At 45.4% G+C, this 23,157-nt stretch overlaps 1 protein-coding gene across 1 annotated transcript in view; it reads left to right on the plus strand.

Moving 5' to 3' along the window:
• The first annotated feature begins 4,157 nt into the window (after positions 1-4,157).
• The window catches only part of MAP3K4 (mitogen-activated protein kinase kinase kinase 4), a 50,181-nt gene continuing 31,181 nt past the window's right edge, over positions 4,158-23,157 (plus strand). Inside the window, 10 exon segments of the mRNA XM_085857841.1 lie at positions 4,158-4,248; positions 4,251-4,391; positions 4,394-4,439; positions 12,277-12,539; positions 13,730-14,419; positions 14,521-14,888; positions 20,773-21,166; positions 21,436-21,737; positions 22,275-22,562; positions 22,657-22,812. Of these exon segments, the coding sequence (XP_085713967.1) occupies positions 4,173-4,248; positions 4,251-4,391; positions 4,394-4,439; positions 12,277-12,539; positions 13,730-14,419; positions 14,521-14,888; positions 20,773-21,166; positions 21,436-21,737; positions 22,275-22,562; positions 22,657-22,812 (2,724 nt within the window). The 5' untranslated portion in view covers positions 4,158-4,172.

A 23,157-nucleotide genomic window follows, 5' to 3' on the forward strand; every position in this document is an offset into this window, starting at 1 on the left:
TCGTCCTGTTTACAGGGGAATTCGCACATTGCTTTCCTCCAAGCCCGTCCCTCGGTGTGCTGCAGTTAATGCAGAGGGTGGTAGGCTCTTGCCAAAGGAGCCCGATGTGAAGGCCCGCTGGGCCGGTTACTTTGAGTGGCTGTACCAAGCTGATCCACCAAATGTTGAGTTGGATGTCAGTGGTGTTACTATCCCCATTGCTAACCCTCCAATCAACTGTGGTCCACCTTCGTTTGTGTAAACACAGGCTACCGTGAACCGGTTGAAATGGGGTAAAGCTCCAGGGATTAGTGGCATCCATGCTGAACTTCTCAAGGCTGGTGGAACTGCTGCATTCATGTCATTGCATGCAGTTCTGTGCTCTGCCTGGAACACAGGTATCATCCCAATGGACTGGGCCTCGTTGTCCCTCTCTGGAAAGGGAAGGGTGATCGCCAAGACTGCAGCAACTACCGAGGGGTGATGTTGCTCTCATTGCCGGGCAAGGTCCTTACTCGGATAATTCTTGATAGGGTTCTCCACCATCTGCTTGAGCACCAGCGTCCAGAGCAGTCAGGCTTTACACCAAAAAGGTCAACGATTGACCGTATCCTTGCTCTTGGGGTCCTCACCGAACGCAGAGGAGAATTTCAGCAGGGGCTGCTTGCAGCCTATGTTGATCTCTGTAAAGCGTGTGATTCAGTGAATCAGGATGCCCTCTGGAGGATTCTTGGTCTTTGTGGGGTGCCACCAAAACTGATCGATCTGATGTCTGAACTATACTCTGGTACTAAGAGTGCTGTGAGATGTGGTGGAGTTCTATGACTTATTTCCAGTTGTTACTGGAGTTCGTCAAGGGGTGTGTTCTGGCCCCCACACTTTTCAGCACTTGTATGCACTGGATTCTGGGGAGGATAGCGGAGAGATCAAGCTGTGGTGCATCATTTGGGAATGTCAACATCTCTGACCTTGATTTCGCAGCTGATGCAGTCATCTTTGCGGAGACTCTGGATATCCTTTTGGGGGCCCTCAAGGTGCTGAATGAGGAGTCGGAGCCACTGGGATTATGGGTTTCCTGGGTCAAAACTAAGATCCAGGCTTTCAATGACATCTTGGATGCTGCTATCCTGTCTGTTACTGTTTGTGGTGAGGATGTTGAGGTCGTGGAGAGATTCACTTACCTCGGCAGTGATTTTCATGTGTCTGCTGGCTGTGAGCCAGAGGTCAATTGATGACTGGGCCGGACCTGGGGAGTCATGGATTCACTGGATCATGGGGTGTGGCGCTGCCGGTACCTGTGTGGGAGGACGAAAGTCCGAATCTTCAGGTACTTGGTGCTTCCAGTCTTGCTCTATGGATGTGAGACTTGGACTCTGACCAGGGATCTGAGAGGGTGACTTAATGCCTTTGGTACCAGGTCTCTTCAGAGAATCCTTGGCTATTACTGGTGGGACTTTGTGCCCAACGAGCGGTTGCTGAGAGAGAGAGTCAAATGAGATTTGTTACCTGCATAGTCCGTGAGCGTCAGTTGCGGCTGTATGGACATGTGGCTCGTTTTCCTGACGCTGATCCTGCTCACCAGAATCTCTCAGCGAGGGAGTCTCGTAAGTGGAGGAGGCCAATGGGCTGACCACGTGCCTCCGAGTTGCATCAGATTGATCGGCATCTCAAGTAGATGGGGATGGGCCAGACGTCTGCCTGGGGGATGGCCAGACGGAGGCCCCTGGAGTACCGGCTGAAAGTGGACGCAGAGACGCGCTGCTCCGGCGCATGCTCCCACACCTGACATGACCACAAAGACCAAGAATCCTCTAGAGGGCATCCCGATTCACTGAATCAAAAAACCTCTACAGAGATCAACATAGGCTGCACGTAGCCCCTGCCGAAACTCTCATCTGCGTTCGGTGAGGACCTGAATGGCAAGGATACGGTCAATCGTTGACCTCTTTGGTGTAAAGCCTGACTGCTTTGGATGCTGGTGCTCAAGCAGATGGTGGCGAACCCTATCAAGAATTAACCAAGCAAAGACTTTCTTCAGCAATGAGAGATGTGTCACCCATCGGTCGTTGTTGCAGTCCTGGCGATCACCCTTCCTTTTCCAAAGAGGGACAACAAGGCCCCTCTTCCAGTCAGTTGAGATGACACCTATCTTCCAAACAGAGCACAGAACTGCATGCAACAACATGAGTTCAGCATTTCCACCAACCTTGAGTTTACTCCTTTTCAACTGCTTCGCCACAGCTTGTATTTCCACAAAAAAGATGGTTCACAGTTGATTGGCGGTCAGCAATAGGGATAGTAACACCCCTGAAATCCGACTGAACAGCTGGTTCATCAGCCTGGTACAGCAGCTCAAAGTAAATCGCACAGCGGGCCTTCTCTTCGGACTCCTTTGTCAAGAGCCCACAACCCTCCGCACTTATTGCAGTATACCGAGGGACAGGCTTGGAGGAACGCAATGCGCAAATTCCCCTGGAAGCAGGAAGAGAATCACTTGATCACTAGTGATGCCCTCACACATAGACCTCCTTGTCCACCCTCAGTGCACGTACAGTTGTACGCCTCAACTCACTGAACAGCTCAGCTCTGCCATTCACCTGGCCCTCCGACTATTGTCAATGATAGCCATTGTTCCTTGAGAGATAAAATTCTTCTTCGCCTGACAGTGAGTTCCAAGACATATACCAGCAACATCAAGGATGGTGGTGTTGAAGGCACTCCAGAACTTTTCAGGATTCCCCAAAGCACTCAAACCTTCTAAATCTCCACTCAGCTTGTTCGCAAACTCCTCAGCGACCCTCTCATCCTTGAGCTTGCCAACATCCAGCTTTTACTGGGACAGTACCATTCTCCTGGATTGAAGCTGCAATTTCAAAGTTGTTTCCACAAGGCTTTTTTCTCTATTTAGCAACTGAGCACTCCTGTATACACTGCAGTTCTGGACCATTCTCCAGTAACCATCAATGAGCACATAGTCAATCTCCTTTGCCACACCGCCAGCGTTGGAATACCAAGTCCAGCGATGAGCTTGTAGGCGCTCAAACCATGAACCGGCCACCCTCAGTCCATGACTTCTTGCCATTCAGCCCATCATGCCTGCACAAACACCACACCAACCCATCCCCACAAGATCCAAGGAAGAAAATGCAAAAAAAAAGTTTTTAATTAATGAAATAAAATGTTTGTTTTTTTATGTAGTATTTTGTAATTTTTTTTCCCCTTTTCTTCCCATTGGGGAGGGGGCATGGGCTTGGTTAAAAACACAACCCCCTTAACAAGACCCCCCCCCCCCAACAGCGCTCTGTACACAATCACCCATGAATGCTCAAACTACCTAAAAGTCTTATCAACATCCCTCTACCCCTCTATCTCCATAACTTCCAGGTTCCTATCTAATTCTAATTTAAACTTATCTCCTGTTTCTGCTGCCACTACGTTTCCAGGGAGACCAGTTCTTTGTGTTTTTTTTGTGTGTTTTGTGGTGGCCAGAGTGCAAATCCTGCCACCAACCTCCTAAAAACAGGTTCCCCACTGCAGTTGGGCACTAGATATGGATGGCCGTTGACTCACAAGGAGCTCGTCCGCCCTTTGACAGGTTTTGTTTTCAATCCTGCTGGGTGTCCATATCCCAACACCCTCCTCACCAGAAAACCTGGTGGGGGAGACGGTTTAGTCACCGACAACCTGACAATGGGACAGGTTAGTACAGGTTTACATGATACCTGGAGCAAGTCACAGATCTGACCTGACCTGACCTGACCTGACCTAGCAGTACAAATGACCTGAATCCCCTGGATTCTCACAAATTGAACGAATCTCCTGCTGCAGTAAATCTGGTCACGGAGGCTCCGCCTCAATATGCAAATTAACCAGACACCGGATACTTCAGGGCTCTTTCACACACGCCAGGCTCCTCCCCTTTCACGGAGGAAGTGACGTCAGCCATCCTCGTTGATGTTGATGTTGATGTTGTTGAGCCCACGGTCCCGGACAAGAAGCGATTATTTACGTTCGTATTTATTTATTTATTCATTCAAACAGCCCGGTTTATTTGAGGCCCGTGTGTGACGTGTCCGAGTGAAACATTTCCTCGACGAGAGGTAATTACAACACCACTTCCGGTGAACGCGCGAGGCGGTCGCACATCGCCCCCTCGTGGTGTCAGGGGGTTTCCTTTTGAGGGAGGTCCCACCATGGCCCACAGAGCGTCCCCTAGCGACCTCATCGTCCCAAGCGGCCCCTGCACTCTTGCAAGCGTCGCGTTCACGGCCCGCTGGCTCGGCTCGGCCCTGCTCGGCCCTGCTCGCCTCGAACCGGCTCGGCGTGGAGGGAAACGAAGGGTGCAGAGGAGGCATCCAGCAGGAAGGGGCATTTGGGGGGCCGGGGGGTGTCGTCATGGCTCCAGATACTTAGAGAGCCCCCACCCCCGGCCGTGCGATGCGCAGATCACCGGGGCACAGGTAGGCGACGCGGGGTGACGCTGCACACAACCGGCACGGTTACACGGCAGCACGGCGCGGGACTCGCGACCACGAGACTTGAACCTTCGATGGACGGGGACGCGCGCGGGGTGACGAGTTTCAGGGGCCGCGCACCTGCACACACCTGCACACACCGTGTGTGCGCGACGAGGTTCTGCACCGCGGAACGGTTTACAAAGTGTGCACCACGCACTGCACGCTCCCACGCTTTCGGGGGCACGAAGACCCCTCCACGAGGCTCGAAACGCGCGCTCGGCCCAGCCGAGCCTTGGGCACAAGTCGCGAGGCCGGGGTGCGGGACCGGGGGCTGTGTACGTGTGTTCAGGGTGTGACGAGGTGTGTAACACTTGTACACACAAAGGGAGCCACATGGACACCGGTTGGAGTTGTGCAGCCGATGAGCATTGTCATGGATAATACGATAATCACGTTATCTACTTAATTATACAACAAATTACACTCATGTGTTCATACAATGAAAGTGTAGGATTGGGTAGATTGCTGGGTTAAGGTAGTGGAGGATTGGGTAGATTGCTGGGTTAAGGTAGTGGAGGATTGTTTGGATTGCTGGGTTAAAGTAGTGTAGGATTGTGCAGATTGCTGGGTTAAGGTAGTGTAGGACTGTGCAGATTGCTGGGTTAAGGTAGTGTTGGATTGTTTGGATTGCTGGGTTAAAGTAGTGTAGGATTGTGCAGATTGCTGGGTTAAGGTAGTGTCGGGTTGTTCATATTGCTGCATTTTGGCAGTGTCGGATTGTTTGAATTGCTGAATTATGGTAGTGTAGTGTTGTGCAGTTTACTGGGTAAAGGGAGTGTATGATTGTGCAGTTGCAAGGTTACGGTAGTGTGGAGTTGTGTGGATTGCAAGGTAATGGTTGTTTCGGATTGTGTAGCTTGCTGGGTGAAAATGGTGTCGGATTTTGCACATTGCAAGATTGTGCAGTTTGCTGGGTTAATACAGTGCAAGGGTGTTCGGATTGCAAGGTTATAGTAGTGTAGGATTGTTTGGATTGCTGCATTATGGTAGTGTCGTGTTGTGCAGATTATTGTGTTGTCCAGATTGGGTAAAGGTCGTGTATAGTTGTGCATATTGCGAGGTTATGGAAGTGCTGGATTATGCAGATTGCTGGGTTGAGGTAGTATGGGGTTGCTCAGTTTGCAAGGTTATGGTAGTGTATGGTTGTGCAGTTTGCTGGGTTAAGGTGGTGTAACATTGTGCATTTTGCATGGTTGTTGAGATTACAAGGTCGTGGTAGTGTCGGATCTTGTTGATTGCTGGGTTGTGGTAGTGTCGGGTTGTGTGGATTTCAGCGTGATGGTAGTGTTGGATCATGTAGATTGCTGGGTTATGGTAGCGTTGGATTGTGTCGATTGCTGGGTTATGGTAGCGTTGGATTGTGTCGATTGCTGGGTTATGGTAGCGTTGGATTGTGTCGATTGCTGGGTTATGGTAGTGCAGGATTGTGTCGATTGCTGGGTTATGGTAGTGCAGGATTGTGTCGATTGCTGGGTTATGGTAGTGCAGGATTGTGTCGATTGCTGGGTTATGGTAGCGTTGGATTGTGTCGATTGCTGGGTTATGGTAGCGTTGGATTGTGTCGATTGCTGGGTTATGGTAGTGTAGGATTGTGTCGATTGCTGGGTTATGGTAGTGCAGGATTGTGTCGATTGCTGGGTTATGGTAGTGTAGGATTGTGTCGATTGCTGGGTTATGGTAGTGCAGGATTGTGTCGATTGCTGGGTTATGGTAGCGTTGGATTGTGTCGATTGCTGGGTTATGGCAGTGTAGGATTGTGTTGATTGCTGGGTTATGGCAGTGTAGGATTGTGTTGATTGCTGGGTTATGGTAGTGTAGGATTGTGTCGATTGCTGGGTTATGGTAGTGTAGGATTGTGTCGATTGCTGGGTTATGGTAGTGTAGGATTGTGTCGATTGCTGGGTTATGGTAGCGCTGGATTGGGTCGATTGCTGGGTTATGGCAGTGTAGGATTGTGGTGATTGCTGGGTTATGGTAGTGTAGGATTGTGTCGATTGCTGGGTTATGGTAGCGTTGGATTGTGTCGATTGCTGGGTTATGGCAGTGTAGGATTGTGTTGATTGCTGGGTTATGGTAGTGTAGGATTGTGTCGATTGCTGGGTTATGGTAGCGTTGGATTGTGTCGATTGCTGGGTTATGCCAGTGTAGGATTGTGTTGATTGCTGGGTTATGGTAGTGTAGGATTGTTTTGAATGCTTGGTTATGGTAGTGTAGGATTGTGTTGATTGCTGGGTTATGGTAGTGTAGGATTGTTTTGATTGCTTGGTTATGGTAGTGTAGGATTGTGTCGATTGCTGGGTTATGCTGGTGTTGGATTGTGCATATTGCTGGGTTAAGGTAGAGCATGGTTGTTTTGATTGCTGGGTTATGGTGGTGTAGGATTATATCGATCGCTGGGTTGTGATAGTGTAGGGTTTTGTGGATTTCAAGATGATGGTAGTGTAGGATCATGTAGATTGCTGTGTTGTGGTGATGTCGGGTTGTGTGGATTTCAGTGTGATGGAAGTGTAGGATCATGTAGATTGCTGGGTGGTAGTGTCGGGTTGTGTGGATTTCAGGGTGATGGTAGTGTTGGATCATGTAGATTGCTGGGTGGTAGTGTCGGGTTGTGTGGATTTCAGGGTGATGGTAGTGTAGGATCATGTAGTTTGCTGGGTTGTGTGGATTTCAGGGTGATGGTCGTGCAGGATCATGTCGATTGCTGGGTTGTGGTAGTGTCGGGTTGTGTGGATATCAGGGTGATGGTGGTGAAGGATCATGTAGTTTGCTGGGTTGTGGTAGTGTGGATTTCAGGGTGATGGTAGTGTTGGATCATGTCGATTGCTGGGTTGTGGTAGTGTCGGGTTGTGTGGATTTCAGGGTGATGGTAGTGTCGAATTGATGGGATTTTCAGGTGTTTTAATGATGTGCAGACATTGTTTACCTTTTATTCATTTTGTTGTACTGTACTAGTGAAGGACCCATCCCTTCGCGTGGTTATTTTTACCACGCATACAATGTGAATAGTGCGGTTAACTTAACCAATTGGTTCAGTTTGCGTGTTTGTCGGTGTGCAAATGTCAATTTCATCGTTGCCAATTCTACCAGTCTTGGCTCTATTTTACCTCTCTTTGTTTGCAGTACTCGAACAACCTGCCAGTTTTTATTGCCAATATTAACGAAAACACCGCTTTCACTAAATATATCTCATCAAAATTTTGATCGATTTTTCAAGTTGTGACAAGTTTTCCGTCGGCTTTCGGGTGGTTTCCCTCCATGCTGCGTGAAAAATCATATCCGTAATCTCATTGCATTTGATTGGCGACAAGTACCGACAACTACTATTCAAAGCATGTGTCAGCAAATGACAAATGCTGTCCCATTTACAAGGATTATTGACCCATGAAACGTGGTATGGTTCTCATTGGCTGACTAACATGATGTATCGGAGATTGTAAACCCTCGCCAGGACTTGTTCTGTGTGGCAAATAAATAAAAGGTCGTTCATTGCAAATGAAAGGTTTGAATGGTCTAGTTGTAAACGTGAAAGTCAAAGTCTGAAAACTTGTAATGGTTGAAAGGTCAGAAAAGGTCTAAGTGGGTCTGAAGGGTCGGAATTGTCTGAAATGGTCTAAAGGGTCTTCAAAACGTCTGACGGTCAAAGGGGTCTCCAGGGTTTTAAAAGGTGTGAAGATCTCAAGGTAGAAAGGAGTCTCAGGGTTTTCAGGATTCTTAAGGGTCTTTAATGTACAAGGGTTATAAATGTTGTAATGTGATTCGAAGGGGTTTACAGGATCTTGGGGCTCTATAGGATCTTGATGCATCCTGAGGGTCTAAATGGTCTTGGGGGGGGGGTGAGGGGGTGAGGGGGGTCTTAATGTCTTAGGTTTCTGAAGGATCTTGGGGGGGGGGTGAGTCTGAGGGGTCCATACTGTTGGGTCGAGGGTTTAAAAGGGTATTAAGGTCTCTTTCTTTCTTTTTTTTTTCTTTTTTTTTTAAGTGATTCTTCACCATTGAGAGAGTCAAAAACAATATATAGCATGATGTGTCAAAACACTGTGGACAGATTCACACGAAACTTGGTGGATGAGTTGGGTCGGTAACAAGAACAGTTCGATTAAATTTTGGTTCTGGTCCAGATGCAGATCCAGCCTTTGGTGGGATACAAAATGTAAGCTCAGATCGGCGTGGCACACATGGACGACTGATTGGCGCGCTCTCCTTCCAGTTCTTTCAAGCCAAGTTCCCCCGACCATTTACGTTGTATTTTTGCTCTTTTGTTTTTATTCGTGGTTCATTACTTACGAAATCTAAAGATTTCGTAAGTATATTGATGACTTCCGTCCTGTGTTTGTGTGTTTGTTTGTAGGCACGATAACTCGAGAACGGAAGAAGCTACCAATGTCAAATTACACCACGTGATTCAGGAGGGTGATGGCTAGTGCTGATTAGATTTTGGTCAAAATCGGTCAAAGGTCAAGGTCACAGTGAGGTCAAACATTGGATTTTTAATGGTTTTGTACAGAATCATCGTAGAAACTTCTGGTTTGCGTCGCTACCTTCTCGAGACAGCTTTTATTAGACAAGGTCAGAGGTCAAGTTGACGATTTCGTAAGTACCAGTCTATGACTGCTTGTTTTGCTGTTCGTGGTTTTCATCAATTTTTCTGTCCCAAACTGTTTCCTGCTGTGTTAAATCGTTTAATTCGGCTCCTGAGTTACGTCGGGCCTTCCTGTGATAGTCAAGTGTGTTTCCCCGCTTTTTTGCTTCATTTTTGCTCCTTTTATTCCAGTTAGTGTTGCTACTGATCCTTTGGCTCAATCCATTTCCCCTCCTCCCTGAAAAATTCAAACAAAATATCTCTCCTCCTTCACTCAGAAAAAAAACTGGAAAAAAACCCCAACAACCAACAACAACAGCATCTGAAAAAAAACAAACTCCAATCTCACTACTCGGTTACTCATTTTCCTATCCCTTCTTCGTAATGGCGCCAAACCGAATATAACATTTCTCTTGATAAAATCCTCTTCACAACATAAAAAAAAAACAAGGACAAATGTGTCCACGAGCAGCGTGTGGCACATTCCTAAAGGTTTTGTCGGCTAAAAAATTTTTTTTTTAATTAAAAAAAAACAACAACAACAACAACAACTTCCGATATTTCGTCACGTGCCTTGTTAAGCCAATAGCGAAACGCGTCAAAATGTATTTACGATATATCGTGTATTTACGAAATATATAATGTATTTACGAAATTACAATACGATAAATGGAATAATCTTTAAATAGTGATGTGAACTTTTCGAAACTTTAAAGCAAATGTCCGAATATATTTAAAAGTTCATGATAGACTCTCTCAACAGGCACCGTCAATGTGAAGATGTGTACATGGGCTCAGCATTTAAGGAGATCCGGGTCTTGTATATACAAGAACCGAGTCTGAGAGATTAAGGTTTTGTCTTCACAAGAAGAAGAAGAACAACAACAACAAGAAGAAGAAGAACGCCGAGCTCTCTATGAGCAGCGTTTGCTACGCGAGACGCTGCTAAAAAAAAAAAAAAAACATGCTTCCAAAATGTTTCCGAAATTGTTGTTCCATCAGGAGCAACACATTCATTCTTCTTCTTCTTCATCAAACTCTGTTCCTTTTGTCTTAAACCAGGATTATTTCCCAAAACCTCCTCACTCCTAAACGCTTTGTTCATCCAGCCTCCTTTTTCACTTGCAGCCAAATTTTCCTCCATGCCTTCAACGAAAATCATTCTCATCACCACCCTATCCATGAAGCTAGTCGCAGGTTATCCAGTCTGGCAATCTGGAGGCGTCAATTTTTCAAATGTTATGTGTACACACCAAACGTTTCCCCTTCATGTCCATTCATGGTGTCAATTACCCCTCCATGTCAGTACCATCCCCCCACCCCAATCTGCTACACCTCGTCCTGTCCTCTCAACTTCCACCTCGTCCTGCCCCTTCTCAACCTCCACCTCGTCCTGCCCCCTTCTCAACTGCCGCCTCATCCTGCCCCTTCTCAACTTCCACCTCGTCCTGCCCCTTCTCAACTTCCACCTCGTCCTGTCCCTTCTCAACTTCCGCCTCGTCTTGTCCCCCCTCAACTTCCACCTCGTCCTGCCCCTTCTCAACTTCCGCCTCGTCCTGTCCCCCCCCTCAACTTCCACCTCGTCCTGCCCCCTCTCAACTTCCACCCCTTCCTGCCCCTCTCAGATTACTGACTTCCTACACTCCCGTAGCCAACAATATCATCGTAGCCAACGTGTGGCTCTCACCCTCCTATTCATAATCATCATCAATGATCTCACTGACTCTCTGGAAAATCCTCTTTATCTCTTTGTTGATGACTCCATACTCTGCCGTGACATCCCTCACCCTTTTGACACACAGGCAGCAGAACTCTTCCCTCTCCTGAGACCTTGACAAAATCGCAACTGGTCTAACACTTGGAACATGCTTTCAATCTTGAGAAATCCCACACTCTCACTCTCTCTCTCCAAAAGGACTGAACCGCAAACTCTCCCCTCTACTTTCTCAACAACTGTCTCAACGAGGTTCAATCACTCAACTTACTTTCAGCCATGATCTCTCTTGGGTAAGCCACATTTCACAGTTGGCCTCCAAAGCCAGATGCTGACGAGGCTTCCTCTGTCATGCAAAGTCCTTCTTTGGTACACTTGAGTTCCTATCCACATCTGAGGCTTTCATCCTCTGCTTGATGGATTATTACCCTCTACTCTGGGCTGGCTTCCATGCCTCAGAACTGAGATCTTGCTCAACTTGACACTGAGGAAACCAAGTGTTTCAAGATCATTGAAATCTCTCGCGGTGCAGCTGAGTCTATGGGTCTATCACTTCGCCATCGCCGACAGGTTGGTGGTCTCTCGACCTTCTTCCAACTCTTTTCTAGTGTTGTACCCTCTGCCCTCTCCTGCTTTGTCCCCCTCAGGTATCTGCACGATGCATGTGGTCCACCAGAAACCCCCTCCTCATAAAACTGCCTAAATCAATGCTCACCTCCACTCATTTATTCCTCTTTTTTCCCACCTGTGGAACCACGTTCCACACTCTATTCAGTGTCATTCTTCCCTCCGGGTGTTCAAGACAGATGTTCACCACCATCCCAACTCATCCCCCATCCAAAATCATGATCTTTTCTACACCCATTAAACCACCTCCACCCCTCCCAAAATTTTTGCTTATGTATCCATCTTGTCCACCCCTTGCGTTCTCCCCTAGACCTCATCATGATCTGCAACCATTGTTTGTCCGTCTCCATCTACCATCTTCCTCTGCCCTGCTGTTGGCGTTTCCCCTTTCTCCTGTTCCCTTTGTTATGCTGTGTCCTGATCTGTTCTGTGTCCGAGCTCTTCCATGAGCCTTGACCTTGTGTGTGTGTGTGTGTGTGTGTGTGTGTGTGTGTGTGTGTGTATATATATATATATATATATATATATATATATATATATATATATATATATATATATATATATATATAACTGTTTAGCCTAGTGAAGCTATGAGCTCCACCAAGTGCTTTTCTCGTTGTCGCTGCATTACACCTTGTCTTTTAGAGGCATTGCAAGCCTGAGTGAGCAAACCAGAATGATTTAGCCTTCAAACTTGCAATGAGATGTTCCATTTCCACGTCCATCAAGTCATGGAAAGTGGCGATGCATGGGGACGCGTGACGACGCGTTGGGTCGGGTGGCGATGCGTGAGGATGAGTAGCGGGTGGCGACGCAAGAGGGCAGGTGGCGACCCCTGAGGTTGTTGCTGTTCTCCACAGGTTCTGCGAGGAGGGTCCTTTGGGTGGGGGTGATTGTGAAAAGGAAACGCAAACACGTGGATTGATCTGTGGGAAGGAGCGGCAGGAGGTGGAAAAGGAGGAAGAAGTAGGAGGATTTGAACAACAAGAGGTCGAGTGTGAGGGTGAATGTGAGGAGACTACAATGATTTGCATCTCACCTCCTGCCTGCCGACATCAAGACCGGAGGCTCGCTCGGAGTAACTGCAACAACCACCACGACCGCAAGTTTGCTCGACCACGTGGTTGGTGTTTACAATTTCACTTTTAATACATTGTATTTTCCTATAAACTTATAAATCCAGCCTTCGACTATTTTGGTTTGCTTAATGTATCGTTTTCTTTGTCGTGAAGTTTTATTTTCTTTCTCAATTTGTTTTAGTGTCATCATTACCATTATTAGCAGCATCATAATCAGCGTTAACATCATCATTATCATCGTCATTATCACAATTAGCATCGCCATCATTAACATAATCATTACCATCATTATCACAATTAGCATCGCCATCATTAGCATCATTGCCATCATCATTATCACAATTATCACATTTGGCATCACCATCATTAGCATCATCATTATCACAATTAGCATCGCAATCATTAGCATCATCATTATTACAATTTGCTTTGCCATCATTACCATCATCATTATCACATTTGGCATCACCATCATTAGCATCATCATTACCATCATCATTATCACAATTAGCATCGCCATCATTAGCATCATCATTATTACAATTTGCTTTGCCATCATTACCATCATCATTATCACATTTGGCATCACCATCATTAGCATCATCATTACCATCATCATTATCACAATTAGCATCGCCATCATTAGCATCATCATTATTACAATTTGCTTTGCCATCATTACCATCATCATTATCACATTTGGCATCACCATCATTAGCATCATCATTACCATCATCATTATCACAATTAGCATCGCCATCATTAGCATCATCATTATTACAATTTGCTTTGCCATCATTACCATCATCATTATCACATTTGGCATCACCATCATTCGCATCATCATTACCATCATCATTATCACAATTAGCATCATCATTATTACAATTTACGTTGCCATCATTACCATCATCATTATCACAATTGGCATCGCCATCATTAGCATCATTATCATCATCACAATTAGCATCATCATTACCATCATCATTATCACAATTGGCATCATTACCATCATCATTATCACAGTTGGCATCATCACCATCATAATGAGGATTATCAGCATCATCAACATTATCATCATTATCACGACGTTTCCCGATTTGCGGTTCCTTTCCTTTTTCCATTCATTCTTGTACCTTATCGATACCTCAATGATCACATTCAAATAATTACCAACATTATAGAAACAATGGGTGAAGACATACCTTCATGTTAATGCTTTCACTTCACACAGATAAAACACGAGTACACCTCTCATCCTTGGCTGGAGTGACATGGACCACTGGGTCAAGTACCCCTGAAGACCCTCCACATGATTTCTGCAGCAAGAAGCAGTTATCTTTAATGCGGAACACTGAAAGAGACCTCAAGTTGGTTGAATGCAATCACTCAGACCCTTCTCCACCTTCCGCCACTCTCGGCCAACCAGTTCCTGCTGACATACCCAGCATGGAGTTATCCAAACATTACTTGTCACTGGGATCCAGTAGTAAAGTCGCGGGACCACGTCCCAGCTTGAACCTTCACCCACAGCGGCAGACGTCTCGTTCTGACCTACCACTCGAACGTCTGCGGTTCTTTGAGACCTTGAAGTTGTTGCTGATGTTGAACAAGCGCAAGGAGAAGGAACCGGGCACACCCGGTCGACTCGGGGCTCTGGGAGTGGGCGGGCCTGCATCTGCCATCAGCCTGCAACACCAACAGCAACAACAACTGTGGCAGAATCCCTGGAATGATCTGATCTGGCTCGAGCTTCAGGCTTGGCATGCTGGTCGTTCGACCTCAGATCAGGACATGTATCTTTACGCAGCACGTAAAACAGTACCTGATGTGATGAGCGATGTGCTGGCGTTTCGTTTCTGTGCAAATACTGAAGATGTTACCGGTCCAAAGTTGATATGTGATCCGTTGTCCTCTCTCTCAGGTACAGATGGTGTATTTTGAAGTATTACTGTTATTGTCAACGTTATCAGCTTGATGACCCTTTTAGCCCTTTTAATGATGTGTGTCATTTCTCTCCCCAAGGTGAGCCACATGGCAGAATGATGCAGGATGCAGAGAGCGTGCAACTGCCTGTCACAGTTGGTGGGGCACCGTTCAGTGTAGAGAGCAGGTTGCAGCCTGGCAGAGGAAGCGGGGTACAGATCGGTGTGCAGGGTGGGGCGGAACCCAATGCAGAGAGCGAGGTCCATCTCAGTAGTGGTAGTGGGGTTAGCGGGATGCAGCCGTTCAAGGTTAGTGCCATGCAGTCCGGCAAGTCATTGCATGCGAGAGTGACAACAGATGAAGAGGATTTGAAAAGCCAGGCTTCTTCTTCACAGGTTCATTGCCGAAAGGGATTCCACCTTATTGATCCAGCACATCTGGAGCGGCAACGAGAGGCCTGCCAGAAGGTACAGTAACCTTTTTGTTTCTTTAATTTGTTTTTCTATTTTCCGGGTCATCTCCAAGGTTGTCACATCACCGACATAATACACGTCATCCCATTGACAAACTTGATCATTCAACATGATCTCTGTCATTTTCAAAACACTTTGTCCAGCACTGAACCATCTCGTTGATTACAGCACAATCCTCCCTCCTGAAGTGTCCTCGATGCTTCCGATGTGGCGGTGTTGACCTCGTCATCGTATGCATAATGTCTTCCCTGAAGCTCATCTTTCATTTTTGGGAATAGGTGGAAGTTATGTGGATTTAAATCTGGTGAATATGGTGGGTGGTTCAAAGCTTCCCATTCCCAGGATAACGGGGTTGTGGGCATTCTATTTTGTAAGTGGCAAAACATTGTCAGGGAGGGAGATCTTGTTGTTCGGAAGAGCCGGACGCTTTTTATCGCCGGCGACGATCGTCAAAACCTTGAGGTATTGTCATGCCGAGTTTAGCAGATGCTCGGAGAGGCCGTAATAAAACAAACAAGTATGATGGAGCACGACCGTACTCCGTATGTAGGGATGGCAACGGGGAAGAAAATGGCCGCCCATTAAAATGTGTACAAAACAATACACTTTGAAACTACGATAGCGTGAAGTTGTACGCATTTAAAAGCCATGGATGGGATATTAAGGCATCTAGTGAAGAGACTTGTATGAGATCTATCACTGAGGGGGTGGGGGTCAGGGGGTTCCACATGGAGACAACCCTCAAAAACAATTTACAACATGATGACGTCATAGGCATCGAGATCGGGCGAAAGAGTGAAACAAGTGAGAAAAAAAAAAACAACATTAAAAATATTAAAAAAAACATTAAAAACATGGGATGGCATCCACAAAGAAACAACTAAACAGGGTACGAATGACATCACAATACAACACCACAATCCTTTTAGGGATTACCATCACAACTTCTTTTAACATTTTATTGTCTCAATCAAGCAACAAATAAAATGCACAACTACACCAACCCATGCCACAAATCTACAACTACCTCTAACACAGACATCTTCATACAATTACATCAACCCACACTACAAATCAACAACTACCTCTAACACAGACATCTTCATACAATTACATCAACCCACACTACAAATCAACAACTACCTACAACATGGACATCTTCATACAGATACCAACAATTAAAATACCACAAATCAACAACTACCTCTAACACAGACATCTTCTTACAATTTCATAATCCCACACTACAAATCGACAACTACCTCTGACACATACATCTTCGTACAACAACACCAACCCACACTACATATCTACAACTACCTACAACATGGACATCTTCATACAGATACCAACAATTAAAATACCACAAATCAACAACTACCTCTAACACAGACATCTTTGTACAATTACATAAACCCACACTACAAATCGACAACTACCTCTAACACAGACATCTTCATACAATTACATCAACCCACACTACAAATCAACAACTACCTACAACATGGACATCTTCATACAGATACCAACAATTAAAATACCACAAATCAACAACTACCTCTAACACAGACATCTTCGTACAATTACATAAACCCACACTACAAATCGACAACTACCTCTGACACAGACATCTTCGTACAACAACACCAACCCACACTACAAATCTACAACTACCTCTAACACAGACATCTTCATACAATTACATCAACCCACACTACAAATCAACAACTACCTACAACATGGACATCTTCATACAGATACCAACAATTAAAATACCACAAATCAACAACTACCTCTAACACAGACATCTTCGTACAATTACATAAGCCCACACTACAAATCGACAACTACCTGTGACACAGACATCTTCGTACAACAACACCAACCCACACTACAAATCTACAACTACCTCTAACACAGACATCTTCATACAATTACATCAACCCACACTACAAATCAACAACTACCTACAACATGGACATCTTCATACAGATACCAACAATTAAAATACCACAAATCAACAACTACCTCTAACACAGACATCTTCGTACAATTACATAAACCCACACTACAAATCGACAACTACCTCTGACACAGACATCTTCGTACAACAACACCAACCCACACGACAAATCTACAACTACCTCTAACACAGACATCTTCGTTCAATTACATCAACCCACATTACAAATCAACAACTACCTCTAACACAGACATCTTCATACAATTACATCAACCCACATTACAAATCAACAACTACCTACAACATAGACATCTTCATACAGATACCAACAATTAAAATACCACAAATCAACAACTACCTCTAACACAGACATCTTTGTACAATTACATCAACCCACACTACAAATCTACAACTACTTCTGACACAGACATCTTCGTACAACTATACCAACCCACACGACAAATCTACAACTACCTCGAACACAGACATCTTCATACAATTGCATCAACCCACATTACAAATCAACAATAACCTACACCATAGACATCTTCACACAATGATACCAACCCAAACTACACATCTACAACTACCTCCAACATTGACATCTTCGTGTAATTACACCAACCCACATTACAAATCAACAACAACCTACAACATAGACATCTTCACACAATGATACCAACCCATACTACACATCTACAACTACCTCCAACATTGACATCTTCATATAATAACACCAACCCACACTACAAATCAACAACTACCTACAAATAGACATCTTCATACAATGATGCCAACCCATACTACAAACCTACAACTAACTTCCTCTAGCATAGACATCTTCATACAATTACATCAACCCACATTACAAATCAACAACTACCGACAACATAGACATCTTCATATAATTACACCAACCCACACTACAAACCTACAACTACCTCTAGCATAGACATCATCTTGCAATTACACCAACCCACACAACAAACCTACAACTACCTTTAACATCAACATCTTCACACAATTGTACCAACCCACCCCACAAATCCACAACTACCTTAAATGCATACATTTTCATACAATCTCTGCATACCTGCATAAAATCAGAAGCTGTTCCAACACGGGGAACATGTCTTTCAATCCGGACGAATCTCACTCTCACAATGCCTCTCCGAAAGGACCGTTTGGAACCCCCCACCATCTACTTTCTCAGAAATCCTTTCATTCAAGCTTCTGGGTCTCACTATCTGCCATGACCTTTCCTGGGAAAGCCACATTTCCCAGCTGGCCTCCATCGTGCAAAGTCCTTCCTCGGTCCACCTGAGCTCCTCACCGCATACAAAGCTTTCATCCGCATCCTGATGGGGAACTTCTCTCCCTTCTGAGCTGGTGCTCCTGCCTGTCACCTTTTTCAGTTTCATGCTGTGGAAACCAAGGCATTTAGGATCATTGGTATCTCCCATGATGAGGCTGTGTTTGGGTCTCTCAGTCTCACAGCAGGCAGGTCGGTGGTCTTTCTGTCTTCTACCATCTCCTCTCTCTGGTCCCCCCCCCCACCCCCATATTTCTGCAGGGCGCTCAAGGTCCGCCAACAACCCCCTTCTTGTAGAACTACCAAAATCACAAATCACTGCTCACCTTCACTCTTTCATTCCTCTTTTTTTTTTACCCACCTTTGGAATATACTCCCTCACTCTCCTCAATCCCATTCTTCCCTCCAGGTCTTCAAAACAGCTGTTCACCACCACCTCTTATCTTCCCCCATCTAAAACCACGACCTTTTCTACCCCCGTTAATCCACCCCAAACCCAAGTCCTTCAAATTCCCTGCTTTCTTTCCTGAAAGTCCCTGTAATGTCCATCTTGTACACCCCGTGTTCCCCGCCCCATCCCTCTCCCTTCCACAGATCTCCTAATCTCTCTGTTCCACCACTGTTTTGTCCTTCCCACTCCGCCCCTCTTGTTTTCTGCTCCCCTTGTCGTACATTATGTGTGTGTTAGCTCTCATACAAGCTTCAACGGTGTTTATAAAAATAAAATAAAAAACACACGACAAGTCTGCAACTACCCCAAAAATTGACATCTTCATATTACACAACTACCTCTAACATCAACATCTTCATATTTTTAACCCTTAGGGATCATTTTCTGCAACATGACCACCACGTTCGTCATGCAGCCCCTCCCCCCTTCCTCGAGGCTGTGTTCAGAAGGGGGGCATTGCCGTGCATGACCCCATTTATCATGGAGGACTACTCCCCACCCTTGTATAAAAATCCCGCATGTACATCGAAAATTCACAACAATTCATTTCCTTGTAGTAATGCATCACTCCTCTAAGAGTACTCGCTCATCTGCGAATACATTTAACTTGTACAGCACTCAGACTTTGGATGCAATTTTAAATAACGTGTGGTTGGGAAAAGGAATGACTCCACCAAGAGGACCTCTTCTTCTTTCTCACAGAGTCTATGAAGTCTTTTGAGTTTCTTGCCTCTTTCCCCAACACTGTCTATTCAGAACCCTCGGGCTTGGCACCACAAGTGATTCAGTGATAGCAGGGTCTTCCCACCACTCAGTGCTTACCCTGGCCCAAATAGTATCTCCACACAGTTCTTCGGCATATATAATATGTATGTGTTGTTGGTTGTGGTGAGATTGTAATTGGACATATAAAATTGAGTAAAAATGGGACAAATGTTGATATTGTGGTTCAATCTAGTCTGTGGAAAGGTTGTGAGTTTTCAGGGAAGTTATCTACTTCCAGATTTAGGATGAACTCACGGTATCTGGTAGTTTCTGGCACTGTCCAGATAAAGAACCATCTCCTATTTACGTGTGGTTTGTAAACAGAGTCTTTTGGGAATGTTCATGAGCTGAAGGCATAAATGGTAAAGTGGAGTGGAGAGAAAGAGTCGGTCACCATTTGCTCTACTGTGTACAGTGTCGGGTCTGTGTGTACGAGTATCGCTTGGCTTTCACCGTTATAATAAACCCAAGTTTGACTATGTGCGACTGCTGGTCAGACATTGATCGATCAGAGATCCTTGGGTTTTGTGACTGTCTTCTTTTCTCTAAATATCTGTCACGCCCATATCATAAATGCCTAGTGTTGGCTTAATGGTTAGGGTGGTGGGCTTTGGATCCGAGGGTCCTGAGTTTAAATCCCGCTCAGCTGTTGAATTAATACCAGGTGGGGTTAACTCGGCCTGTCATCCTTCTGAGGTCGGCAAAATGAGTGCCAGCTTGCTGGGATACTGTGTCGGAGTGGCGACCCATTAAGGATTGTGCCCAATAGCCAAGGAGACTGCTTAAGCAGCACCAACGCTCAACAGAGTATGGTCCCAATCTCCTCCTCCTCCTCCATATCATATGGCCATTATTTAAATTGTTTAAACAAAAATTGAGGTAGAAACTTGACATCAACAGAATTATCAGTAGACAAGTTAAAAAAAAAGACATAAAATATCATAGCCCCCATGTTGTATGGAGTTAAAGGGGAAGCCCATATTTATTTACAACTAAAATGGCCGCCAGTCTCCCAGTCAGCCATCTTTGATTAGATCGGAAAATAAAGTGAGGTACGTGTGTATGTCGTCATGTACTGTGCTTGTGCCAAGTTTGAACAAAGTCGGACCACACATGTCTGAGAAATGATTGGAGACACGTTTAAGTAACAAAATGGCTGCCACTGAGATCTTTCACTTCAAAAGTAACAAGCAGGGTGACAGAGCTTTTGGGATGACCCTCATACATTGTGTTCTTCTGATGGTTCTGTATCGGAACTATTACTTACTGTGTGGACAAACGTGTGCAATTCCAAGAGATGCTGTTGAAGTCAGCATATGTATTATCCTCTGGAGTTTATTTATTTATTTATTTTTCATTTATCATGATCTCTGAACCCACACCCAAGGTAAAAGCACTGCTGGAGGCCCTGGATGCGGTTGAGGCACTATATCCTTCACTGCGTGCCCTCCAGCATGAGCACCCTGCTTATGGAGCGAAGACCTTCCAGAACCGACTCCACACCCTCTGCTTGTGGCTTAACACCACAAAGGATCTCAACCATAAGCTGGGTCTAATGGGAACTATACTGGGTGTACGGGAGATGGCCGGGGCTGGATGGCCTGTATTTGAAGTCACATCGCCACTTTGGGCAACCGGTGGGGTCAACCATGGAGATGCGGGTTCAAGTTTATCATCTTCTGAATCGGAGAAGGATACAGGGGAAGATCTTGAGGATGTTGAAGAGGAGGAGGAAATTGAATTGAAGTGTGAAGAGGAAAAGGATGGGTTGGTTGTAAGAGGTGAGCAAGTGGGAGAATGATTGTTGAAAAGTTGCTCGTTTGATTACCAAAACGGATTGGTTCTATTTCCACAACAGCATTGCAGATACAGTAACATTTCAAGTACCCCAAACAATCGGTAGCTGCCAATTGTATAAAGAAAACGATTGGTTATCAATGTTTTCAATGACATTACTGCCATATCGACATATTACAACATTACACATTGAAATTAAGGCATCAGTTATGATGAGCAATTTTTGTTGTTGTTTCTGACCTTTTGCGGGAAGTGCCTGGGAAGATCCACGAAGACCCTGCGATCCAAACAGCCGAAAGAACAAGTGCCAGAGTTCACTTCCAAGATGTATTTTTTGGCTCTGAAAGTGATGGGGATGAGATCCACTGCGATATTCTTGGGCCGATAGACCTTGAACAACATCATCGCTGTCCCCCGGCTTTATACCGCCCATTTGTGGACAAGGCCCTGAAGCAAATGGGTTTGCGGAAGCTGACGATGCGTTTACGCAAGCTGCTGGACGGTTCTCTGCAACGGGCACGCACGGCCTTACTGGCCGACCTCCGCACTTCACAGGTCACTCCTCGTCACGGTCATCAACTGAATCTGTCACATGTTAACCAACCACTCAACCTGTACTGACAATATCGATCAACAAGTGAACCTGTATCAACCAAACTAACCAATTGCTCAACCTTTCCTCACCATACAAACCAACTCGACATTTTCTCACCACAGTAACCAAACATAACCTGAATTAACCAGTCAACCGAAACTAACTACATTGATTGGCCACTCGATCTGTGCTCACCTGACCACACTATCTTCACTAACCACAATGATTGACTATTTAGCCCGCACTAACCTCTGTTCATTTTGATCTTCACCTCACCATGCATGGGATAGATGAGTGATTCTAAATAATAAGTCTCTTTGGAAACTCCATGAGTTTATTCCATAAGTTTTTAAGATGTATGTGTTTCTAGTTTGCTCATCTACTTCCATAACTATCGCACCAAAGGACACAATAAATTATCATCCAACTATAGTGCTATGTGGAGATTCTGATGTGGAGCAACAATCTCACACAATGCGGATTTCAAACCTTCCTAGATTGCGAGTCAAGGTGATCTCAAGACACAGAATCTCCTTCCTGAGCTTCTTGAGCAGCTCTCTCTGGGAGAACCGCAACACGGTCGTAGTGTTGGTCCTGATGACATCCCCGAAGCAGACCTAACTGAGCGGGTCTCACCAGCTGAGATGGAGGAATTGGGGCTGCCATCATTTCGACCTGCCTACCTCGTTCTCTGCCGCATATTGCTGAATGTCATTCATGACTGCTTGAGGCTGCGTTTGGAGCAAAGACCTGCTGGGGAGCCATCACTCTTGAGTGTTAAACAGGTGTTCTTTTATTATTATTTAGTCCTTTGTGCAGTTTCCCTATTTCTGTTTGTGACCTACTTTGCCAACACCTTTTTTGACATTCTGCACACAGCTGGTTCGTGAGTGCAAGGAGGTTCTGAAAGGTGGGTTGATCGTGAAACAGTATTACCAGTACATGACTGAAGTGGTGCTGACTACCACCGGAGGCGAGTTGTCCCCTGACAGCAACATTGAGGAGTTTGAGGCTGACCTGCAGAACATGCTCATGGTATGTCTTGGCAAGCCTGCTGCTCCATTATTGATGATGAGCATCTTTTGCCATCCCTGAGTTGAGCTGAAACCCATTCGACGTGATGGCATGGATGTAGCACACTTTGAGCTGTCCACTTTGAATTTGTTTCCTGACCCGACTATAAACTGTCATGTTGATGCTCCGCGGGCAGCTGTATCATGAAGTGCACCGTCCATGAAATGGGCATTAAGCTCTTATAACATTAAAGTTGGTGGACATTTACGATTCCACGGGGTCTTTTGACAGAGCAAGTAAGTTATTGCCAACACCCTGAACAAATCCCCAAATCCTGCCTACCTTGGTTGGACGTCAGGCCTGGCA

The sequence above is a fragment of the Eptatretus burgeri genome, chromosome 15 (genome assembly GCF_056783735.1).
Source record: "Eptatretus burgeri isolate ZD-2024b chromosome 15, Ebu_testis_v1, whole genome shotgun sequence".
Taxonomy (NCBI): Eukaryota; Metazoa; Chordata; class Myxini; order Myxiniformes; family Myxinidae; genus Eptatretus; species Eptatretus burgeri.